The sequence below is a fragment of the Lepidochelys olivacea genome, assembly GCF_965140295.1.
Source record: "Lepidochelys olivacea isolate rLepOli2 genome assembly, chromosome: 2".
Classification (NCBI taxonomy): Eukaryota; Metazoa; Chordata; order Testudines; family Cheloniidae; genus Lepidochelys; species Lepidochelys olivacea.
Genome location: NC_140412.1, coordinates 193,723,385 through 193,745,326, shown reverse-complemented (window position 1 = coordinate 193,745,326; position 21,942 = coordinate 193,723,385). Strand labels below are relative to the sequence as shown.

At 41.1% G+C, this 21,942-nt stretch overlaps 1 protein-coding gene across 1 annotated transcript; it reads left to right on the top strand.

Moving 5' to 3' along the window:
* Positions 1-5,660: 5,660 nt before the first annotated feature.
* Positions 5,661-21,743, top strand: GGCT (gamma-glutamylcyclotransferase). The gene is made up of 5 exons (XM_084619065.1): positions 5,661-5,807; positions 6,523-6,690; positions 12,512-12,657; positions 16,469-16,604; positions 19,681-21,743. The coding sequence occupies exons 1-5, from the start codon at positions 5,706-5,708 to the stop codon at positions 19,828-19,830; spliced, it is 702 nt and encodes a 233-aa protein (XP_084475191.1). The 5' UTR covers positions 5,661-5,705; the 3' UTR covers positions 19,831-21,743.
* The last annotated feature ends 199 nt before the right edge of the window (positions 21,744-21,942 follow it).

Sequence of the window (21,942 nt, the reverse complement as noted above, 5' to 3'; positions counted from 1 at the left end):
TCCTGGCTGTCGGGAAAACCGGTTTCTCCGCTTGCTTGCTGTGAGCTATCTACAACCTCCTCCTCCTCCTCATCTTCTTCGTCCCCAAAACCTGCTTCCGTATTGCCTCCATCTCCATTGAAGGAGTCAAACAACACGGCTGGGGTAGTGGTGGCTGAACCCCCTAAAATGGCATGGAGCTCATCATAGAAGCGGCATGTTTGGGGCTCTGACCCAGAGCGGCTGTTCGCCTCTCTGGTTTTCTGGTAGGCTTGCCTCAGCTCCTTCAGTTTCACGCGGCACTGCTTTGGGTCCCTGTTATGGCCTCTGTCCTTCATGCCCTGGGAGATTTTCACAAAGGTTTTGGCATTTCGAAAACTGGAACGGAGTTCTGATAGCACGGATTCCTCTCCCCAAACAGCGATCAGATCCCGTACCTCCCGTTCGGTCCATGCTGGAGCTCTTTTGCGATTCTGGGACTCCATCATGGTCACCTGTGCTGATGAGCTCTGCATGGTCACCTGCAGCTTGCCACGCTGGCCAAACAGGAAATGAGATTCAAAAGTTTGCGATTCTTTTCCTGTCTACCTGGCCAGTGCATCTGAGTTGAGAGTGCTGTCCAGAGCGGTCATAATGGAGCACTCTGGGATAGCTCCCGGAGGCCAATACCATCGAATTGTGTCCACAGTACCCCAAATTCGAGCCAGCAACGTCGATTTAAGCACTAATCCACTTGTCAGGGGTGGAGTAAGGAAATCGATTTTAAGAGCCCTTTAAGTCGAAATAAAGGGCTTCATTGTGTGGACGGGTGCAAGTTTACATCGATTTAACGCTGCTAAATTCGACCTAACGTCCTAGTGTAGACCAGGGCTCAGATAATGCTTGGCAATTAACATGTAGTTTGTACCTGCTGAATCTAACTCTAGTTCTTGCATTTCTTACTCAAAGAATGGTTTCATCAGATAAAATATTCACCGTCAATGTGACATCAGCTACACAGAAATGAATCTTTCTGTAACCTGGATACCAGCATGTCTCAGGGTATATGAGAAATAGGATTAGATACTTAACCATGTTGATTTGTTGCTCAATGCACTGGGTTAATTGAATGCCCAAATTTGGGGATACTATTATTTATTTGTATTACAGTAGTACCTAGAGACCCCAGAAAAGACTTTGTCCCAGGTTTTGTACATACAGCTGGTAAGAGACCTGAACAGGTCACAATCTAAATAGACAAAACAGACATAAGGGAGTTGGGACCAAATTGTTTTCTACTTCACATTTGGCATGGGATGTAAGAAGTGTTCACCTTCCTATGGAAGGGTATCTGTCAGCAGGTGATTGAGCAGTGGTTTGGACATATTTCCTTCTTTTAAATGTAGGCCAAAGATATTTTTTGTTCAATTCAGGTCAGACAGTTCAAAAAACAAATGGTGCTTTGCTCCCTGGATCTATCCATGATCCAAGCTGCATTCCCTAATGATATTACTCATAGTACCTTCTCACAGTAGATAGTCACGCTCTTCATACGATGAGCATCACTCTTCTTTTATGTGTTTTGGTCAGTAATGAAACAGTTTTAAAAGTTGACATGTAAATTACTATCATAAGGCTGCAGAGCTACCATGTCACTGAAATGACCTACGTACGTTACAGGCTCTCTGCACTCAGATTCCACGTTTCCATTAACTTTTTCTGTGAGCTGCTGAGCATCGCTCAAATAAATTTGTTAGTCTCTAAGGTGCCACAAGTACTCCTTTTATTTTTGCGAATACAGACTAACACGGCTGCTAGTCTGAAACCTGAGCATCCCTTGTGAGTTACCCTCACCTCCTATTGGCTTAGAGTATCCACCACACATTTGAATGATATATAAAGAATATATATAATAAACATGATTAAGGGTTTCTTTGCATCCATAGGGACTAGATTTCTTTTTTAAATGAAAGCTTAGATTTTGGGACACAAGATGGCAGTCACCAGCACCCTGCAAGCCAGTCCAATTCAGCCCCTGCTGCTACCACACTCATAAATATTTGAGATGCTAAATCACTGTTTGTAAATTGCCACAGGCCATGCATGGAATGAAATGGACTTCAGAAATGTAGTTAGATCAACTCATTTAAACTAAAAATTAATATGAATACTGTAAATCAAGCTTTCATTTATGTAGCATTTAAATTAGTATTATGATAAATCCAGAATAGGTAATGCCAGCAAATATCACATATTACTGTGTGCAATATAAAAATGCTCTGGGGACTATTGAATACTGTTCCTTGGCTTTAAAACAGATGAATTCATCAGTTCATTGAGAACTGATTAACCCCATATATAGATAATACCAGACGAAAGGGACACCATGATAGAAACAGAGTTGTAAACTCCTCAATTGATTAAATAATTACAGTTTGAGGGGGAAGCAGTGTTTTAAATATATTCTGTTTCAGCTTTCACAAAATTGGCCCCAATCCTACCAGCTATTCCACACAGGCAAAGGGGATTGCCTGCAAGGATCCAGCTGTAGGATCAGGGACTTGTTTTCCAAATCTCTCATTCATTTCACACTGTCCTTAACATTTGGTAACATCAAAATCTGACTCCCTGGGCTTAAATCTTGACTTTGGAACTCTTCTCTTAGTTAACTAATGCATATATCTAAAATGATACAAATACACTTTTTGACATTTCCCATTTATTTATTGCTTTTCCTTTCTTCTATATGCCAACGTATACGGATTTTCTGGGGAAAATCTTGTTTTATATTGGTCCTAAATAAAGTTTACAAGAGAGGCCTCTTAATGTACACGGTTAACGTGAAAACAAACCATTCCTCAGGTCAGTTTTAATTAAAAGGATACCCTCTGAATTTATTTGTCCCAAAATTCAAAGGGTGAAATCCTGGCCCCAATGAAGGCAATGGCCAAATTCCTATTGACTCACAGGTTCCATCCAAAGATCATAAGAAGAAAACTTCAATGAAAACTAGTTGTTGTTAAACAAATAAATATTCCTCTACAAAGCAATAAGCCAAAATACTGTATCAAAGGAACCTAAACGTGAAATTGTGACTATAAACAAAAGTGATACTGACTTCATTGATTTTCGTCATCTAAGCTGAGAGAAATGCAAAAGGTAAACAAAGAGCATAAAAAGGATGAATATATTAGACTGGGATTCTGCACCGCTGAAGACTCAATGCAAGGGTGGCACTTGGAGGTATAAAATGTTGTATTTATCTCAATGTGCTGTTAAATCTCAAACCTAGGTATTACAATTAAATATCAATATATCTTAGTAAACTACTGATGGTTTTAGTAAAAACATCCAGCATGTGTGCTTATCCCACAATCCCAAACGTATACCATAGCTTCCTAGGTACTAGTAACCCAAATACTCAACTGTTAGACAATTTCTAAAATACACTGACAATACCACCATCTGTGGCATGTTGAAAAGTGAAACTGTGAGGATAGCATAAAATACACTGAAATTAATAGAAAAATAAATAATATAGAGGCTCCTGTACTGCATGTATTTTTCATTTTCAAATCTCATGCATCTCAATTAAAATATAGGTTTTAGTGAAACTGTCGAAGAATTTCCTATCTTCTGCACCACAGTGCTGCAGAATCCAGGGATTTTGCTGCAGATTTTGAATCCAGCTTGCCACATTGTATACTGCTTGCTATTTTGCATGAAGCTACTTGTGGAAGGAGATAGTCATAGGAAATGGAACTCTATTAGTTACTATTTTTTGTTAATAATATCTCTTGGGAATGTATTTTATATGCTTGTCAGCAATCTATATTATAGTCCTCAGTGGTACTTAGCAGATGTATCCTTCTAACAAAATCTATTAATGTATTATCTTATGAAAAATTTATTCTGTTGAATGAATAAAAAGCTTTGCTTAGTAATCGAATATTGACAAACAATGAACTAGGTTATGATGTGTCATTAATATGCTCCTTAAGTCAGCTTTCTGCTTACACTCAAGAAGAGTATTAATAACCTAAATAAAACATGCCCTAGAGTGCCTTTATACAAAAGTGAAACCTTTCTTTAATGGATCACCTAGGGGATCATCAAAAAATTGATTGCTTAATTGTGCTTAACAAATGGCTGATCCAAAGTTTACTGTAAAGTTGAAAACCTTGGAAATGCTCTAAAGCAGTGTCATCAAAAGCAGAGCTGCCCACTGGACATCTCGTTCCTCCAAGCAGGTTTCACTTCAATTACCCTCTCCCATTTAAGACACTACCAAATAACTTTTTGCCACTGAAACCCAGGTTGGGCCCCTAAGATCCAGCTGTGAATCATTTGTCCACACTTAATGAGCAAAAGTGATTAACTTAGAGAGATAGCAGTGAGTACAATATGGTCTTTTGGTTTTCTGGTAAATAGCTTAACTTCTCAAAAAATGGTCTGAAAATCGCAGGCAGAAATGCTGTCTGCCAGGTTCCCATGTAACAGTTATGCCAGTGCTACCATGACCCTCTGCCCTTTACAATAAGAACATAATGGCTATATTGGGTCAGACCAATGATCCATCTAGCCCTGTATCCTGTCTCGGACTGTGGCCAGAGCTTCAGGGGAAGTGTACAAAACAGGGCAATTTTGGAGAGATCCACCCATCCTCCCCTCCTGGCTTTGGCAGTCAGAGCTTTAGAGTTGCCCTAGGCATTGGGTTACATCCCTGATCATCTTGGCTAATAACTGTTGATTGACCTATTCTCAGTGACCTTATCTAGTTCTTTTTTTAACCCAGTTATTCTTTTGGCCACCAAACATCCCATGGCAATGAGTTCCACAGGTTAGTTGTGTGTTTGTGAAAAAGTAGTTCCTCTTGTTTGTATTCAATCTGCTTCCTGTTAATTTCAGCAAGTGACCCCTAGGTTTTGTATTATGGAATAGAGTAGATAACACTTATCTATTCACTTTTTCCACACCACTCATAATTTTATAGACCTCTACCCTACGCCGTTCCCCCCATCTTCTCTTTTCTAAACTGAACAGCCCTTATCTTTTTAGTCTCTCCTTGTACGGAAGCCATTCCATGCCCTTTATCATCTGTGTTGCCCTTCTCTGTTCCTTGCCCAGTTATTGTTTTTGAGATGAGGTCACCAGAACGGGTCACAGTATTCAAAGAGTGGGCGCACCATGGCTTTCTACGGTGGCACTATGTTATTTTCTGCTTTATTTTCCATCCCTTTCCTAACACTGCCTAAGAGTGTTCGCCTTTTTGACCACTGCTGCGCATTGAGCTGAAATTTTTGGAGAACTAACCATGGCGATGCCAAGATCTCTCTGGAGCAGTGATGGTGAATTTACACCCCACTGTTCTACCTGGCATTATTTTTCCAGATGTGCATCACTTGGCAAGGCTCACTGCTGGATTTCAATGGGGCCCAGGGGCCTGCCCTCAGCAGGGAGGTAACAGCAGCCCCCCCTCGCCACCCCCTTGCTGTTTGCACCAGGTCCCACTTCCCCCAGCGCCTCCCCTCCACCTGGCACCCCCCCCCAACAGCCCATTGGCCTAGGCCAGCGGCCCACAGGGAGCAGGTCGGCAGGGGGCGGAGCGTCCTCTTGACGTCACTCCGCGCCGCTCCAACCAGCCAGCGGGTGTCCCCCCCTCCCCGCCCCGAGAGGGGAGTCGCGCCGGGGGCGCCCTAGGCGGCGGCCAATGAGGAGCGGCGGCACGCCGGCAGGGCACGTGGCCAATGGGGAGCGCTGTTACGTGGCTGCTGGCCGGCGAGCCGGGACCGCTCTCTCTGCGGCGGGAGCCGTGGTGCCTGCTCGCGCGGCGCCCTCCTGGCCGGGAGGTGAGGCTGGGACTCCCGGGCCGGGCGCGCTGGTCAAGGCGGGGGCGTCCTGGCTGCTCATCACGGGCACGCCGGTGTGCGGCTGCAGCGGGGCCCTGCGCCGGCCAGGGGGTGTCCCCCTGCAGTGCCCGGCCTCTCCTCCTCCTCCGTACCCGCCCTGGGGCTGCAGCGCCCCGGCGTAGCGCCGCGCTGCTGTGTGGGGAGCCACGGGCCTTGCGCCGCTCACCGTGGCTGCTGGGCGTGGGTCGCCTGCCGGAGCCGTGAAAGCCGCCTGGGCAGGGAGGCGCCCTGCACCGCGCTGGAACCGGCTGCCGGCTGTGCGGGCGCTGGAGCTCCCCTCTAGCCCTGGGGCGGCGATCGGGGACCCCTGGAGCCGGAGCGGGCACGTGGGCCTTCTGGCAGCGGCATTAAGCCTGACTGTTCTCCACAGCTCTGTCCCCAGCAGTGGGGTGGCCGCCCCCACCGCTCCCGGAGGCAGCGATGGAGCCGAGTACAGCGGAGTTAAGACTTTTCCAGCCTAAATATGCTTTTACTCCTCCATCCGCCCCAAGAGAGCGAACAGGAGCAAAGGGGAAGGGCAAATGGGGGTGTAGCTGGTGCAAGAAAGATGGTGAAGGGGCCAGGGGGAGTGAGGAAGGGTATAAGTCATGTTCATCAGCAACCGCTGCTGAGATTTCCTTTAACACTTGCATTCTTATTATTCTCTGTATGGTAGATGGAGACTCTCAGGAGCTGTGTGTGTACCAGGTCTGGTGGTGGTTTGGGAGTGGGTACCTGTGGGGAGGACAGTTTCCTGTATTTTGCTTATGGCAGTAACCTGCTTCGGGAGAGGATCCTGCTAAAAAACCCATCTGCCACTTTCTATGCTGTAGCCAACTTGCAGGTCTGTATCTATGGGAGAGATGGAACCCTGTATTCCCCTTTCCTTTAAGGCTACATTTCTTTGGCACATATAATTCTGTGTTTTAATTATGGTTTCAGGAATTTGGGGAGGAGGCATAGCAGCTACATTAGGGAAAATGTTTGTTACATTTCACTAACACTTAATTTTACTTTTAAGCCTGTAGAATATGGAAGTACGCTTTGTGAAGCTCTAAGCTCGTGTCTGAACATGACCTGAGTAGAGCTGGTGCTGCCTTCATCCCACTGCTTCACAGGCTACCTGAATTGAAAATACTTTTGGCAGGGACACTGTGGGCACCAAACGGCATGTAACTGAAAAAGTTCTGGGTGTTTAGAGCCCCTCCTACATAGCCTTAAATGCTTTACACTTAAACTGGCCACTGGAGACTCTCAAAGCACTTGGCAAACATTACTGAATTAAGTCTCACATGTATGAGTGAGAGAAACATTATTATGCCGATGATTACAGATGAGGAAACGGAGGCATAAAGCCTTAAAGGGACTTACCCAAGGTCACCCAGGAAGCTCATGGCAGAGCCCGAATGTAAAACCTGGATCGCCTGACTTCATGTGCGGTGTTCTAATGAGATCATCCCTTACCCTTCATAATTCTGCTTATTTATCAGTTCTAATCTATTTGACGTTTGGAATGTAACCCCATTGCCCCCAAAATCAAGTTTTCCAGTCATCTTGGCTATCATGAACTTCTCATCTTTTAAATGCATCTAAAACTGGGCATCCAGTCGATATCAGACCCAGAGTCAGGGTCATGTAGTTTATCCTCCAGGGGGCAGACTGGAATCAGTTTTGGTGAAGATCTTTGCATTAACCCTTTGAATGAATTTCAGAAATAATAATGGAAGGTGACTAAAACTCTACAAAGCCTGATTGGCTAAGAGTTGCATCCATTTTTTTAAAAACAACCAGTGTTAGCAGATCAAATGTTGTTAAACCTATGAGGAAAATTGTGCTGAAGTTGTACATTTAGCAGGTTCTAAACTATCAAACAGCATAAAGTGTAATGCAATGAAGACTTCAAAGAGCTCCTTGGAAAAATATTTTGCTACATAAAGGCACTTCTTCCCGAGAGAAAACTCCCACTGAAACCAGTAAGAGTTTGGCTGAATTAAGAGTGCTGGTTAGGACTTCATATGCCAGGATAAAGAGTGCCAAAAGATGTAAATGAGACATCTGAAAAAGAGAGCTTATTAGACCAAAAATTTTCATTAAGAGCTAGATAAGCTCTCATAATCAAGACATTTTTACTTTAGTCCATCAAGTTACTAACTTCTCGTTTTTCTTATGCCTCAGTATTGGAATATGTCTGGTATTCTTTGAAGGTTCTGCCATTCAAATTGATGCGGCACACACATGTCCACAAATTGCACTGAGGCTGGAATTACTTACTCTGCAGTTTCCTCCTGGACAAACTGGTGGCTGAAAGGAAACTGACAACTCAGTTTTCTGGCAGATAAATAGACGGGAGCAAGTCTCTCCTTCCCCAGGGATAGGGTGGTTTTTAGTATCTCTTTCAGAGCCAGGCCTAGCACAGTTCAAGGCTTTTTAAGCTGTCTTGTCTGGGCATAAAGGGAGCTTTTCGTCAGTGAATTGCAACTTCACGTTTCTTGCAAAAACATGGTTATTTTGCTGGCTTCACTGGAAGCGTGAGTGGATTATAAACGGAACATAGTGACACACAGGTATTTTTTATCATTTTTTATCATTTTTACTTTGACCTCAGATTTTACTAGTAATCTTGGTACTGAAATTGATTTGTTTACAATATCTGACTTAATCTGAAGGTATCACTTTAATGTTAATCACCAAAACTCAGGCCATGTCTACACTGACACTTGTGTCGGCATAACTTTTTTGTTGCTCTGGAGTGTGGAAAAAAACAGCCCCGTGAGCAACATAAGCACTTGTGCACAGCACTGTGTCAGCCAGAGATGCTCTTCTGTGGACAGAGCAACCGCCGCTCGTTGAGCTGGTTTTATTATGTTGGTGGGAGAGCTCTCTCCAATCGGCATAACACAGCTACACGAGCGCTCTTATAGTGGTACAGCTGTGCCACTGTAAGCTTGTAAGTGTAGAGGTGGTTTTAGTGACCATGCCTTCCATAATTTTGGGATGCAGTAATCTTAATGGTCTAGCAGCTGGGATGTATTACTAAATTTTCATTGAATTTGCTGAACAGCTATCAAATGTTAGTATATAAAGTTTTCTTACACAATATTTATTATTTAAATCACCTTAGTGTAAGAATTTAATGTAAACTCCATGACAGTTAAATAAACTACCTTGCTCATTCAGATTTAAGCTACTGATCTAAAGATTTCCAGTATAAAAGATCTTGACAGTTGCATCCTTTGTTCATATCAACATATCTATTTGAATGACTTGTGCATGGTGGTCTAGTGCCAACTGGAGGGAAAGGTGAACTCTATCAGAGGGGTCTGAAAGTTCCAAAGACTACTGTGATTAATATCAAATATATGGTCATAAGTGTACTCCTTCAACCACCAGTCTTCTGGCAATTAGAGCCTGATCATCTGAAGTGCTGAGCACTTTCAAATATCACTGATAAGTCAAAAATGCTCAGCCCATCAGAGGCTTCTCAGCACCTGGCAGGATCAGGCCCTGAAGGAGAAGATGAAAGTAGCAAAGTGCAGTATCTCTAACAAAAGAATGTTGTGTGAGACTTTTTGCCGAGTTGCAACCTTCAGTTTGTTTACTGACTTTCAGGTTATGCAGTAAGTATGTTATGTAGCAATGCAAGTTAACTGTTCTGATCTGGCTCCCAATTTCTGGTTGTTTAGAACAGATCTATGAGCTGTGCAGTGTGCTAACACAGGCTGCTTTTGATCCATTGCTCCATTCTGATTGTTATACTGTGTTTCAAAAAGAACGGAGATCTCAGAATGAAAAGGCATTACACAGATTAACAGTTGACTTCTGATAATTTCTGTACAGTGAAACCAGGTAAGGCTGATGAGACAAAACCAGCCTTGGAATAAAAGGTTAAGAATGCTGACTAGGAGTGTTAGCTTTCACAGAGAGAAGTAAGATATCAGTGTGTAAAGTGAAGCAATCTGAACTTTGGGGGCGGGGCTGAGGGAGTGGAAATGAGTGGTTATGGTAAATGGACAAGAGAAAATAAGGAACACAAGCAAAAAAACAACTAAAATTGGATCAGCATTTAGGAGAGGGGCAAAAAAATTAAGGGCATGAGCCCAAGTCGTGCCCAGAGCCTTTATTGCTGTTAACGCCCATAGGCACAGGAGATGCTGAGCATCTTACAGAATGAAGTCCAAAGTGGTCTTAGAACAAAACAGGAAAAGCTTCAGAAAGGATCAAAAAATAATTAATTTTTCTTAGAGTATCATCAATGGGCTCAGTTCTGTACAAAACCAGAAAGACCACCTCTTTAAGGGAAGGAGGGCTCAATCCTGCAAACATTTGCCCATGTCTGTAACTTTATGCCTGTGACTTCAGTGGGATTACTGGCGTGCATACAATTACTCATGCTTGAGAGTTTGCAGGATCTAGCCTGGAGTCTTGAGTGATATACAAGAATCTGGTGACCCGTACACTCTGAAATCACTTTGTAGCAACTCATGGAATGGCTGAGGATTAGCATTCACGTAGGTATATTTCTGTTTTAGAGAGCATTTTGAGAAAAATTGCCTTTTGGAGGGTTTAGTTGCACCCTCTTATATATGGGGCATATTTTGTAAAACCACCTGTTGCATCCTCATGGCTTATTGAAGATCAGACAAGAACCTCCAAAGTGTGAATTTATTTTTTTTAAGCCCTTCAAATTTCAGAAATATTTTTAAAGTTTGAAAAACATATTTGAGCAGATCTGTGAGCGGTAGCTCACTTCAGAAATTAAAAACCTTAACAACTAAAAACACTTTAAAGGGACATCAATTTGAAATATAGTCACTTTAAATAAAGGAGGGGGTCGCAGCTTAAAAGTAGTTTAAAGAACTTTGCTTGTTCTTGAGTGACCTAGTCACTGGTGTTGGTACCATTAGTTTTCTTACTTTTCTTTAGAACGTCTCTCTACACTGCTGCTGGATGAAAGGCCCACACAAACTGGAGACTGGCTGACAACTGATTAGTCACTCACCATTTCCATGATGTGCTGAGTGCTGTCTGATGCCCAAAGTAAAACTGAAAAAAATAGAAGGAAAAGTTTTTCCTGTATTTTATTTTACAGGAAACTTTATAGCAGGGGTCTCAAACTCCGTTTACCTTAGGGCCAGTGCCAGTCCTCAAATCCTCCCAGCGGGCCAATAATGTCACTGAAGATGGTGTTCAGAAAGAAAACGTTTATATTGTATTTTTTATTTCGAATTTCTTAGAAATAATAAAACTGTCCTACAAGTTTATACAATTCCTCACCTGCTAGAGAGTTTTTAGTGTTTGCCAGACACCTGGCAACACTTCAGTTCTGTCAGTTTGTTGATGTTTGGCCTTAGTGATTGAGCATTTGAAACCTTCAGGATTGCAGCAAGGTGTGCATCAAATAGTTCCGTTCGGTATTTTGACTTGTTTATATTCACTGTGGGGAAAAAAGTGACACTGCCTCCATGGCTGACTCTGCCTGGCAACTAGTGATGCTGCCTCCGTGGCTGACTCTGCCCGGAGACTAGTGATGGTATCTCTGTCCCTCTCCCCCAGCCAATAGGAGCTGCGAAGGGCAGTGCCTGCAGCAGACATTGCTGGCAGCCTGGCTGCATGTCTCTCCTCTGCGGGCTACAGTGGGGAGGTTCTCCAGCAACAGACGGCCCGTGGGCCAGGACTTTGAGACCCCTGCTCTATAGTAAAATTAGGTTTTACTTGTGAAAACAGGAGGTATGTGAGTTCTAAAAGAATCTCAATTTTGCACCTACAATGGGTTTAAAAAAAAAATCAGATGAAAATATCCCTTAAAAGTCTCTCACCTATTGTTCTTACAGGTAACACCCAAGAATATTCTAACTGAAGAATTAGAAACTTTTTTCAGTTTACTTTGTGCATTTGATAGCACTTTCTGCCTACTCACTTTTGGTGGTCAGTTTCAGTTCCTTTCTTTTCTCATATGCTAGCATCATGACTTCTCACATGCTGGGGCAGCTCAGATGCATGCTCTTCCTTACGCCCTTCAAGAGGGTGTTCACAAGTAACAGCAGCACCAAAAGCTGAGAAGGAATAAGCAGGTGACAGGCATGTACATGGAGAGGAAGGGAACAAAGAGGAGTACTGGGCCCTAACAGGTTTGGTGCCGTGGCTCTCAGGCTCACCCAAAAAACCCTTCTAAACCTTTGATGGGCAGCAGAAAACCATTACAGAAACAGGATTTAACTTCAGAGAGTCACTGACATCCCTTTAACATTACTGTATTGTATTTAATGTAGAATGTATCTATTATATTGAGATGAGGTTGTGGCTCTTTCTCTGCCAGTCCCATTTGCTAGTAACTCTTGTTAGTTGTTTGGCCTAAAAAATAGAGATATACCCAGATCTGGGCTCAAATTTCACAGTGCAGTTCCATCATCACTAATAATGAACCTACCATCCCTTTCTTCCTTCCCCAAACCCATTTTTTTTTCTTGGGGCCTGATGAAACTCCCACTGAAGTCTGCAGAAAGTATCCAGTTGATCCCAGTCAGAGCTGGATCACATCCTTAATGAAGGAAAAGTAACTCTGCTGGCTCTTCTTGTAGACTTTGCTTAAGCTCATAATTTGTGAAGAAAACCCATATCACTGAGTTTAAGTGGAAATTGATCATTTGTATTGATTTAATTTGCAGGATTTTAAACTCGTTTTCGGCAATCATCAAGGCAAACCAAGTTCTTACTGGCATGGAAGTACAGCTACCATTGTTCGAAGCCCTGGAGATGAAGTGTGGGGAGTAGTGTGGAAAATGAACACTAGCGATTTAAATTCGCTGGATAAGTAGGTGCATTCTAATGTCTTGTGTCACCTTAGAAAGCAAGCCAAATGCAATGATTATTTTTCAGTAATCAATGTGGTGGGTTTGTGTTGGATCAGGGAGAACATTGGATTCTAAAACACAAATTTAACTCCAAAATTATCTCTAATGCTTTGGAAGCTGATAAACTTAACATTGCTTAAACTTGAGAAGCAAAAAAACTTTAAAGAAGGGCTTTGATATGAGGAGAGGATTCTGAACTGTTGGATTGAACTTAAAATTCATGTCAGTCACTAAAAAATTGTTGTAATCTCTTTCCATATTTGCTAATTATCAAAGCTCTTTGAGCAAGGTTTTCTGCCTTTGCAGCCCAATATCTGTTTTGTTCTGCAGTGGAGAGGAGATGATACTGAGTTTGACATTGTGATTTCTATGTCAGTAGACTGATATGAGCACCATATTGGGACTTCATCTTGGGCTCCAGCAGGAGGAAGATGAACTGGGCTGTGTAGTAGAGAACTAGCTCTCCCATGCTAGCAAAGGGAGCTCTTGGAAAAGCCACTAATACAGTAATTTTCTAAGTTTGCAACAGATTTCAAAATGTTCACTTTGAAGTTAGTCACAACTATAAAGTAACTAGGGAGTAGAATAGGAATCTCTTGTGGCAGTTAAATGAGGAGCATGGGAACTGTGACGATTCAGTTGTCCCTCCCAGCGCAAACCTGTCCTTCCCCTGTTCAGTGACAACTTAGATAGCTCTGTCACCTATCAAATTGCTTGCCTGCCTGCCTGCATGCTGGAGAGCATTGAGGTAGTACATGGCTAAGAACCTCAGAAAATCATCCCTCATTTGCAGATACCTTAATAAGGATTTAGGAGCCTAACTTTAGACACTGTTTGGAAACTTTGGCCAGAGTTCTGTACTTCTTGTTTTATTACAGCTCTTAGTGGCCTAGTCTATAAAACTGAAATTTCAATTTGCACGTTAATGGTGTGTGAGTCTGAATCTGCACGGGGCTGAGTGCTCTCAGCCGCCATTGACTTCAGCACCTCACAGGATCAGGCCCATTGTGAATGCTTTCAGGATATGAAGAATAAAATTCATGTTACAAAGTTTAGTTTGGAGACATTGGAATTAGATTAAATCTGAGCAGTAAATTACCTTGTGTACTTCTCACTGGGGAGAAGTCCTCACTCTTTCTCCTACCCAATTCTCTGCACCTTACTGCTCCCACTAGTGATCATACTATAGATCCTGTCTCTTTTCTACAACATCTTAACTTGCCATGCGTTCCTGAAACCTAAAATATCTCACAGAGCTAAAGATCCCATAGCTATTTCTGTCTGTGAGGGAAGATACTGCCTTACCAGCACTGTCAGGAAAGAATAGGTTGATTGGTAAATAATTGTAATTTGTACTGTGGAGTTTTAAATCACTTTTAATGCTAGTGAAAGGTACCTGATTGGCAGCCCTGGAGACTCAACTGTTCTGACTCAACAGAAAAGTTACAGGATGGGCATTAGCATTGCTGGCTTGCTCCCCCAACAGTTCACGAATAGGTCCTAAAGGTGATCTTCGAAAGGAAAGAAACTGGATTTGTCCTCTTTGCTTCTTTATGACCTATAAAGAAAACATGATTTAAAAAAAAATCTAGTGCTAGTCTTTTCACTCGATATTCAGGTTTGATCTACCCCATCTTCCTAGTGATCTGGTATAATTATGATGGAGTAACCATGAAGTGAAAAGTGATAGGAAACTATTTTTATCAGATGTTAAAAATTTGCTTTTTGTGTGTTAATGTAAACTTTTTCCCTTTCTGCACTCCTTGCCCTCTAGAAATAATTACTAGGATTTCTACCTGTTAAAATGCTTATGTTCGCTTTTGTTCTGATAACATGGCAGCGTTTAAGGACTATGGTCCCGATCCTGCAAAGGCTTACATTATGTCTACACTATGGACCTTACAGCGGCACAGCTGTACCTCTACAGCTGTGCTGTTGTAAGGTCTCCTGTGTAGCTGCTCTTTGCTGATAGGAGAGAGCTCTCCTGCCAGCATAATTAAACCACCCCCAAGGAGCAGCGTTAGCAATGTTGGAAGGAGAGGCTCTCCTGCCGACATAGCACTGTCCACACCAGCACTTTTGTCGGTGAAACGTATGTTGATCAGGGGTGTGTTGTTTTTTTTCCACACCCCAGATCGACAAAAGTTTTGCTGACAAATGTGCTAGTGTAGACAAGGCCTTAAATGTGTAGAGTTAAGCACAGACATCAAATAGTCCTGCTGAAATCAGTGGGACTGTTTGCACTTTGTAGTTGCACACATTTGTAAGTGTCTGCAGGATTGGGACATAGTTATAGCTCAAATAGATTAATTTTCCTTATGTTATGTTGGATTATTAAACCTGAAAAATCCAGTTTTGCTTTTTACTGTGTGTGTTCACTTTTTGCACTTTTTCTCAGCATGGACAATGAAAGTAGTCTTTGTTACTTCTGTTTTTGGATAATGTGTAGTCAATTTCACTTTTAGCTAGTAAATGAGAAACTAAATCATACAATGCTTGGATTGCAAACAAAGGAGAGGGATCTTTGTGTCTTTGCTTTCCTTGGTATTAAACTTCTTGGAGGCACTTCTCTTGATTGTAAGTTTTTGGAGGTTTTGTCTTAGCCTAAAATTTACATTTCATAAAGTTTGTTTGACTTGACACTTTTTCTTTTAAATCCCAGCAAAAGACACTATTGGCCTTTCATCTTTTTCCCCCTGCGATGACCCAGAAATCTGTTTCTAAAGTTTACATTCTGTTTGTTTGTAGACTGCAATCATGCTGTTAGTTTCCTGCAGGCATATGGGTCTGCCTGCAGTGAGCCAGCTGGGGCCATACTCTGCTAGTATGTTAAATCACTTGTAAAAGTGATTAATGTTTTCATTTGAAAATATAATTTGTCAGGTACTTGGATACCATTGTGATCAATACTGTTAAAACTTAGACAGGGTATTCTAATTGGTCACATTTTTACCTGTCATGTTCAGCTAAGCAGTTAACTATCTTATCTAAATTCTGTCCCTGATCTCATGACACTTCAACTAAATTCACCCATTACTGTAGCCAATTTATTTAGATTTGTATTAGAAGCTAATTTTAACTCTTTAGCACTTTTTTTTTTTAATCCGCTGTCCTCCCCTCGCCCTTGGGCAAATCTTTCTTTTGAAAGAAACTAGTTATGGCAGGTCTAGATATAATCTTGTAGCTCATTACTATTGTGCAAGTTCTACATACAAATTATGAGGTCTGGGCATGTTATTGGCAGTGCTGGGTTGTTCACAAGGATGTGCTTTCCCGAGAACTTTAGGAGTTTCCTCACTTTAGAATGATCTCTCTTTTAAAAATAATTAAAGGGGCAAGGTAAAATTTTTCAATTGTTTCATTATCAAAGTGGAACTGACTGATCCTGGCATTGTCTTTAATTCTGATAATTTCATTGTGTGCATATTGTGGATTATCAAATTTTATTTATATAACAAACATTAACTGATTCACAGGAGGTGTAGAAAGTAATGTTACTGTTAACTTGCATGGTTACAGGGATAGATTTGCTGTTACACTATTTGTTCTGGATCTAAAAAATAAGCCAATTGTGGTATTCACTTTTTTATTTCAGTACTCCGAGATACAAGTACTGATCAAAATTATTGGAATACATTAATATTACTCAGTACTACAGCTGAAAAGCCACCTTGCATTTAACATGCTAAAACTCACCTATTCAAATACATGTTAGTTTTCTCCCCTGTATTGGTGGTTCAGAATGAAAGGAAATGTTTTGATTCTTTACAGGCAAGAAGGAGTTGAAGATGGTATTTACATTCCAATAGAAGTTAACCTTCCAACGCAAGAGGGAAAAGTACTGACCTGTCGAAGTTATCAGATGAATGATTGTGTTTGTGATCTCCCATCACCACAGTATAAAAAGGTAGGCATCATCTAAAAAGAGCATGAACTGAAGTGGATATTGTATTACTACTTGCCACTTAAAATAGTCTCTTACAACAGGATTTGCTACATAGCATAGTCCCTTAAAACAGCATTTCAGTTCTTTCCAAATGTATCAAACCAATACATCCCTAGTGTTAGTCTGCTGACTTCAGTGAAACTAAACCAAAGGTAAATCTGGCCTATTGTACATAAAGCATGTGCTCTCGCCCATGAATTGCTTCATCCTCAACTCATTTGCAGCCACCTGGGAGGTGGTGTCAGTTGCTCAAAAGCACTCAGCAACTTTACAACATAGTTTGGGACAGAAAAGATCACTGTACTCAACTGAAGCCACAAAGGGAATTTCACTGGACAGAACTTAGCGTCCTGACCTGGAATCTGGCAAGGACATAGATATTAGTATCTCCGCTCTTGTAGAAAGTGCCATAGAATCTTTAATGACTACAGGAAGTTAGTCTCTTGGCTTGACCCCTCCAACATCACAGGCCCTGTAACACTGTTCTGGGGCATTGGTCTAGTACTCCTTAGCATATGCACAGCATGCCTCAAGTGGCACGTGACCAGGATTCATCACTGAATTTGGACTGCTGGTTGGATCATTCGCTTCCCTGGTTTGGGCCGGGAGCGTGACCTGTACACTGATCTGTCCCCCCTGCTTTAGTACGGATTTGGAAGAAAAAGTTCCATGTGCGCAGTCACCAACACCACTCTGCAGCGCACTGAGGCTTTTTGGAGGTGTGCCTAAGCACTGAGCAGTCCTGACTTGCTTAGCTGGTGAGGTCTGAGGCCCTATCCAGAGATGGTGTGGCTACATGTCTAGAAACGTTTAGCTAATCAGAATTACAGATAAAATCAACAAGTTACCATAGTGACTTTCTACTGAAAATAACTAACTGGGCTTGATTCTTTAACCCCTATGCATATGTCACTCCTTTTGACCCAGGGGTCCATCCATATGGATCAGCTTGCAGGATCAGAATCTGTTTTTTGTTAAAGAACGCTAACCCACGCACTGCTATTGTGCTGGCCAGCCATCGCTCCCCCTTATTTTTCTCCCAGATGGATCTTTTGGGCTATTTGAAGAAATACAACTATGCTAATACAAACATCAAGGTTGATAATTTATATATAGTCTGGGCTCTCCTTGCCATACTGCATGTATACCAAGATAATGGAAAAACTGATCTTTTATTTGTCAAACAAAATTGTCCCTTACAAGTAAAACTTTACAAGGCAGTCATCTAACTGTACACAGTGTAATATAATATAGTACTACATATGTACAGTTAGTCATGTATTTTTGTGACAAAACTGAAACAGTTACGGGAATTGTAACTTCCTGGCTTGTGTATTTAAATTCTCTGCCGTATGCTTGTTAACCTAGTCATTGTCATCACAATAGTATCTTGCTGCCTGAGCTTTTAAAACATGCATATATATCTGTTTATATTGGTAATTATATCTCATTGGCTCCCCTCTCTCAAAACAATTGTATTGTCCGGGGTTCAAACCAAATTTGACTCTTCGTTGTAGTCACATCAACTCTGACGCTGCCTTCTGTAAGGGAAGTGTTCTCTCGGTCTAATTCCTTAGGTTTTTTTATGGTTCTACCTTTTTCTCCTATATAAAAGGATTATATTTAAGAGGACGAGTAGGGCTGTTCATGTCATATGGCTGTGTCAGTGACTAAATGTGCTGTGTGTACATGTGTGTGGTACCTGGGATAAGGGGTTTTTATTTTTGTAACTTCCACCCCAGTAATTTCCTGTATTTTTGTTTTCACTTCCCGCAAATAGTTTTGGCTTATACAACACACTTTCATTTATCTTATGTGGGGGAAGGAAAACTTCAGTAAAATAAACAGTAGAGAAACTGTCTTCACTTATGCCACATCTAAATGGCTTCTTTGCTACTGTAGTTCTTAATCACATTCACCACCGTCCATTCAAATTAGAAAGACCCAGCAGCTGTTGGTGCATCATCTCAGGATTTTTTTTAAAAACTCAAGCGTTCTAATTATTTCTCACTTAGAAGAACTTATGCTAAGGCTGGTTGAAGACTGAAATCCTATAACTTGAAGGTGGAAATTAATTTACTCCTGGGGGAATTTTGCACCAAAAAATTAAAATTTTTGTGCACAATATTTTAAAATTCTGCATATTTTATTTGTCAAAATAATGCAGTATCATCACTCTGGTTTCAATTATTTTGGTAATTTACAATGGATGGAAAATGGGAGTGGGAAGCATTGGAGGAAATCCCCAAACAGCCTTGCCTAATAGTAATGTAGCTAGGTTTCACGCTTTATTTTTAAAAAAGAAAATGAGTACTTGTGGCACCTTAGAGACTAACCAATTTATTTGAGCATAAGCTTTCGTGAGCTACAGCTATGCTTAAATAAATTGGTTAGTCTCTAAGGTGCCACAAGTACTCCTTTTCTTTTTGCGAATACAGACTAACAAGGCTGTTACTCTGAAACCTGGCTTTATTTCTAGTTATTAGTCAACAAATATGTGCAGCCATATGCTCAGTGTTACATCATAGGTAACTAAGGAGCAAGTGAGGACTGGGGAATCAAACTCTCAATTTATATTGGCTACTGACCATTTCCAGAAAAGGAAGTAGAAAACAATTCATGGAACACATTTTGATAAGAAATTTTTTCAGTCCAAAAAGTTAGACCAATTTTAATCACTAAAGGAACTTAAGCATTTATAAGGCCATACTGTCCTTTACACCACTCTGGCTATGTAAAGGAGTCTCTTAAAACTTTTACACCTGTTTTATATCCCTGGGGGAATTCACTAGGCAGGCAGGCTGCTACATTCTGCTCTGCTTGAGGGGACAGAGCCTGTCCCACATCTACCTCCTCAGAAACACTCTGAAGCCCTGCCCTTCCACGCATGCTACAATAGTGAGCGAGAGGCACAGAGTCTGTGTGTGTGTCTCTCTCTCTCCCATCACCTTAAATGGTACTATTTTTACACAAGTAAAGATTTGTGTGATCTAACTCTTTCATTGTAAAGTGATAAAAGTTTTTCTTTTAATTGTAGGTCATCTGTATGGGTGCAAAACAGAATGGCTTGCCAACTGCCTATCAGAAGAAATTAGAAGCTATAGAAACGAACAACTATGCAGGACCAGTATCAGTCTTTGAAGAAATTGAAGCTGCTATTAAAGAGAAGGAAACAACAACTCAGTAGAAAAGTATCCCCAAAATATTTCCAGTTCCATTTCCTTGCCTGATTTAATTCTATGGCCTGTGTTATACAGGAGGTCAGATTAGATTATCACAGTGGTCCTTTCTTGTCTTGGAATATACGAATTTTTCATTTTGATTTAGGCATCTGTCTTCTCGTTATACTGATTAGCAATAATTTCCTTCTTTGATAAAGAAGGGCAAACTTGACACATTTGTGTAGTTCAGTAAGGTATTGGATTGAATATGCAATTTAAAGTCCTGTTCTTGCAAAGACCTATGTATATGGTTAAATGTATGCATCACATCTAAAGTTAAGCATGTGTAAATCTTGGCAAAGTTAAACTTAACTTTCTGTAGTTCTCATACAGTGCTGGCAAAGTTCATATAGTTCTTTAATGCATCTAAAAGCAGAAAGAACTAAAGAGAAAAGCCAGCTTGATAGTCATGTGCACATGCTACTGTGTTCTAGGATTAAGAGTTGCAGGATCAAGCTACAGTTCTCCAAGCAGGTTTAAAAAAACTTTTTTTTTCCAAATGTACATAAGGTTCATTGGGATGCAAAGCTGGGAATTAAGCTGATACCAATTTGGATTTTTACATATCTAACTTCTGTAGCAGGGGTGCTGAGAGCCATTGAACCAAACTGTAAACCCTGTATATAATGGAAACCTCTTCAAGCTGAGGCATGCGGAAGCACCCCTTCCACCACTATGTTCTGTAAAGCAAGATGTTCTATGTTCTGTAGAGCAAGATTTTTTTTTCTTTGTCCAGGAGGTGTATCCATTTGATTTTAAAAGTTAATCATTGGCTACTCTTTACCTTTTAGCTGTGCAATCACCCCCTGTATACCAATATGTCATGCCACTGGATACTGGTCACTTAAAAGCCAGTTTAACCAAGAAAAGAAAGGAATTTAAAACACAAATATTTTCCAACACATGCCCTTAAGGAAGTTACCAGTGAAGGACAGCATCCTACCTGTAATGGTGTACTATTTTGTGGTATTGCTAGGAGTGGATGAACCAAGTCAGATAAAATAACTCTCCTGAATGGATTTTTTTAAAAATTCTAAAGAGTTGGCTAACTACTTAATTTTTTTCTTTAAATCATTGAATGCCTTGAACTTCCTGACTTCTGCAGGAAGCAGACCTAAGGCTTGATGAAAGCCCATAGGAATCTTTTCATTCACCTCACTGGGTTTGGATCAGGTCCCAATAAAGAAACACTGAAGTCTCTCTGAATTGTAGCTGCAGCTTAGCTGGAATCAGAATATTGTAAGTCTTGCACAAGTTCCTAACCTTGTGATGCTTTCAGATTAAATTGAATGATTACTTCTGGGGAGAGGGGGCAATTGAACAACTTTGGGAAACACAACAACTGAATATTTTTTCTTTTGTATTTAAGATCTGTATGCAAAGGATTTGTCCTTGATATAAAGGGGATATGAGTTATCTTCAAAGTTACTATGTGATGGATTATGACATCTGACAATATGCACACAGGAACTGATAATTGACCTTGTCTTCCCCTCATAAACTTCCATATTGGACACGTGCCATAGCAGTGCACGTCACATCCGCATGTCATGTGAACATCTCCAAAGTTTATGCATTTCATTTGGGCCCCATCTAATTCCCATGTTCTCTGTGTGTAAAATATAAATATGTATGCACTGAAAGTTGGAGTAAATATAAAAGATTGCAGTTGCCAGATTACTTCTGTGTCTATACAGTGCACAGAAAATGAAAATTCCTCTTGATTCAAGAATGCTCAGTGTAGCTTGTGTAGGCTAAAGCTGTTTGCATGAATGCGTAAGTGAAAGTTGCCATATTGGACATTGTTTTTTAATGCAACTGTAAATTAATCTATGTGCACTCTGTTTTTTAAATAAAGATTCTCCATAACTGTAAGAATCATTTTTGCTTAAGATTGTTTCATTTGAAATGTCCATCTTCAAAATTGTTACTTTAGCACAGGGGTGGGCAAACTTTTTGGCCTGAGAGCCCCATCTGGGTATGGAAATTATATGGTGGGCCATGAATTGCTCATAAAATTGGGGCTTGGAGTTCAGGGGGGGATTCAGGCTCTGGGGTGGAGCTGGGGATGAGAGGTT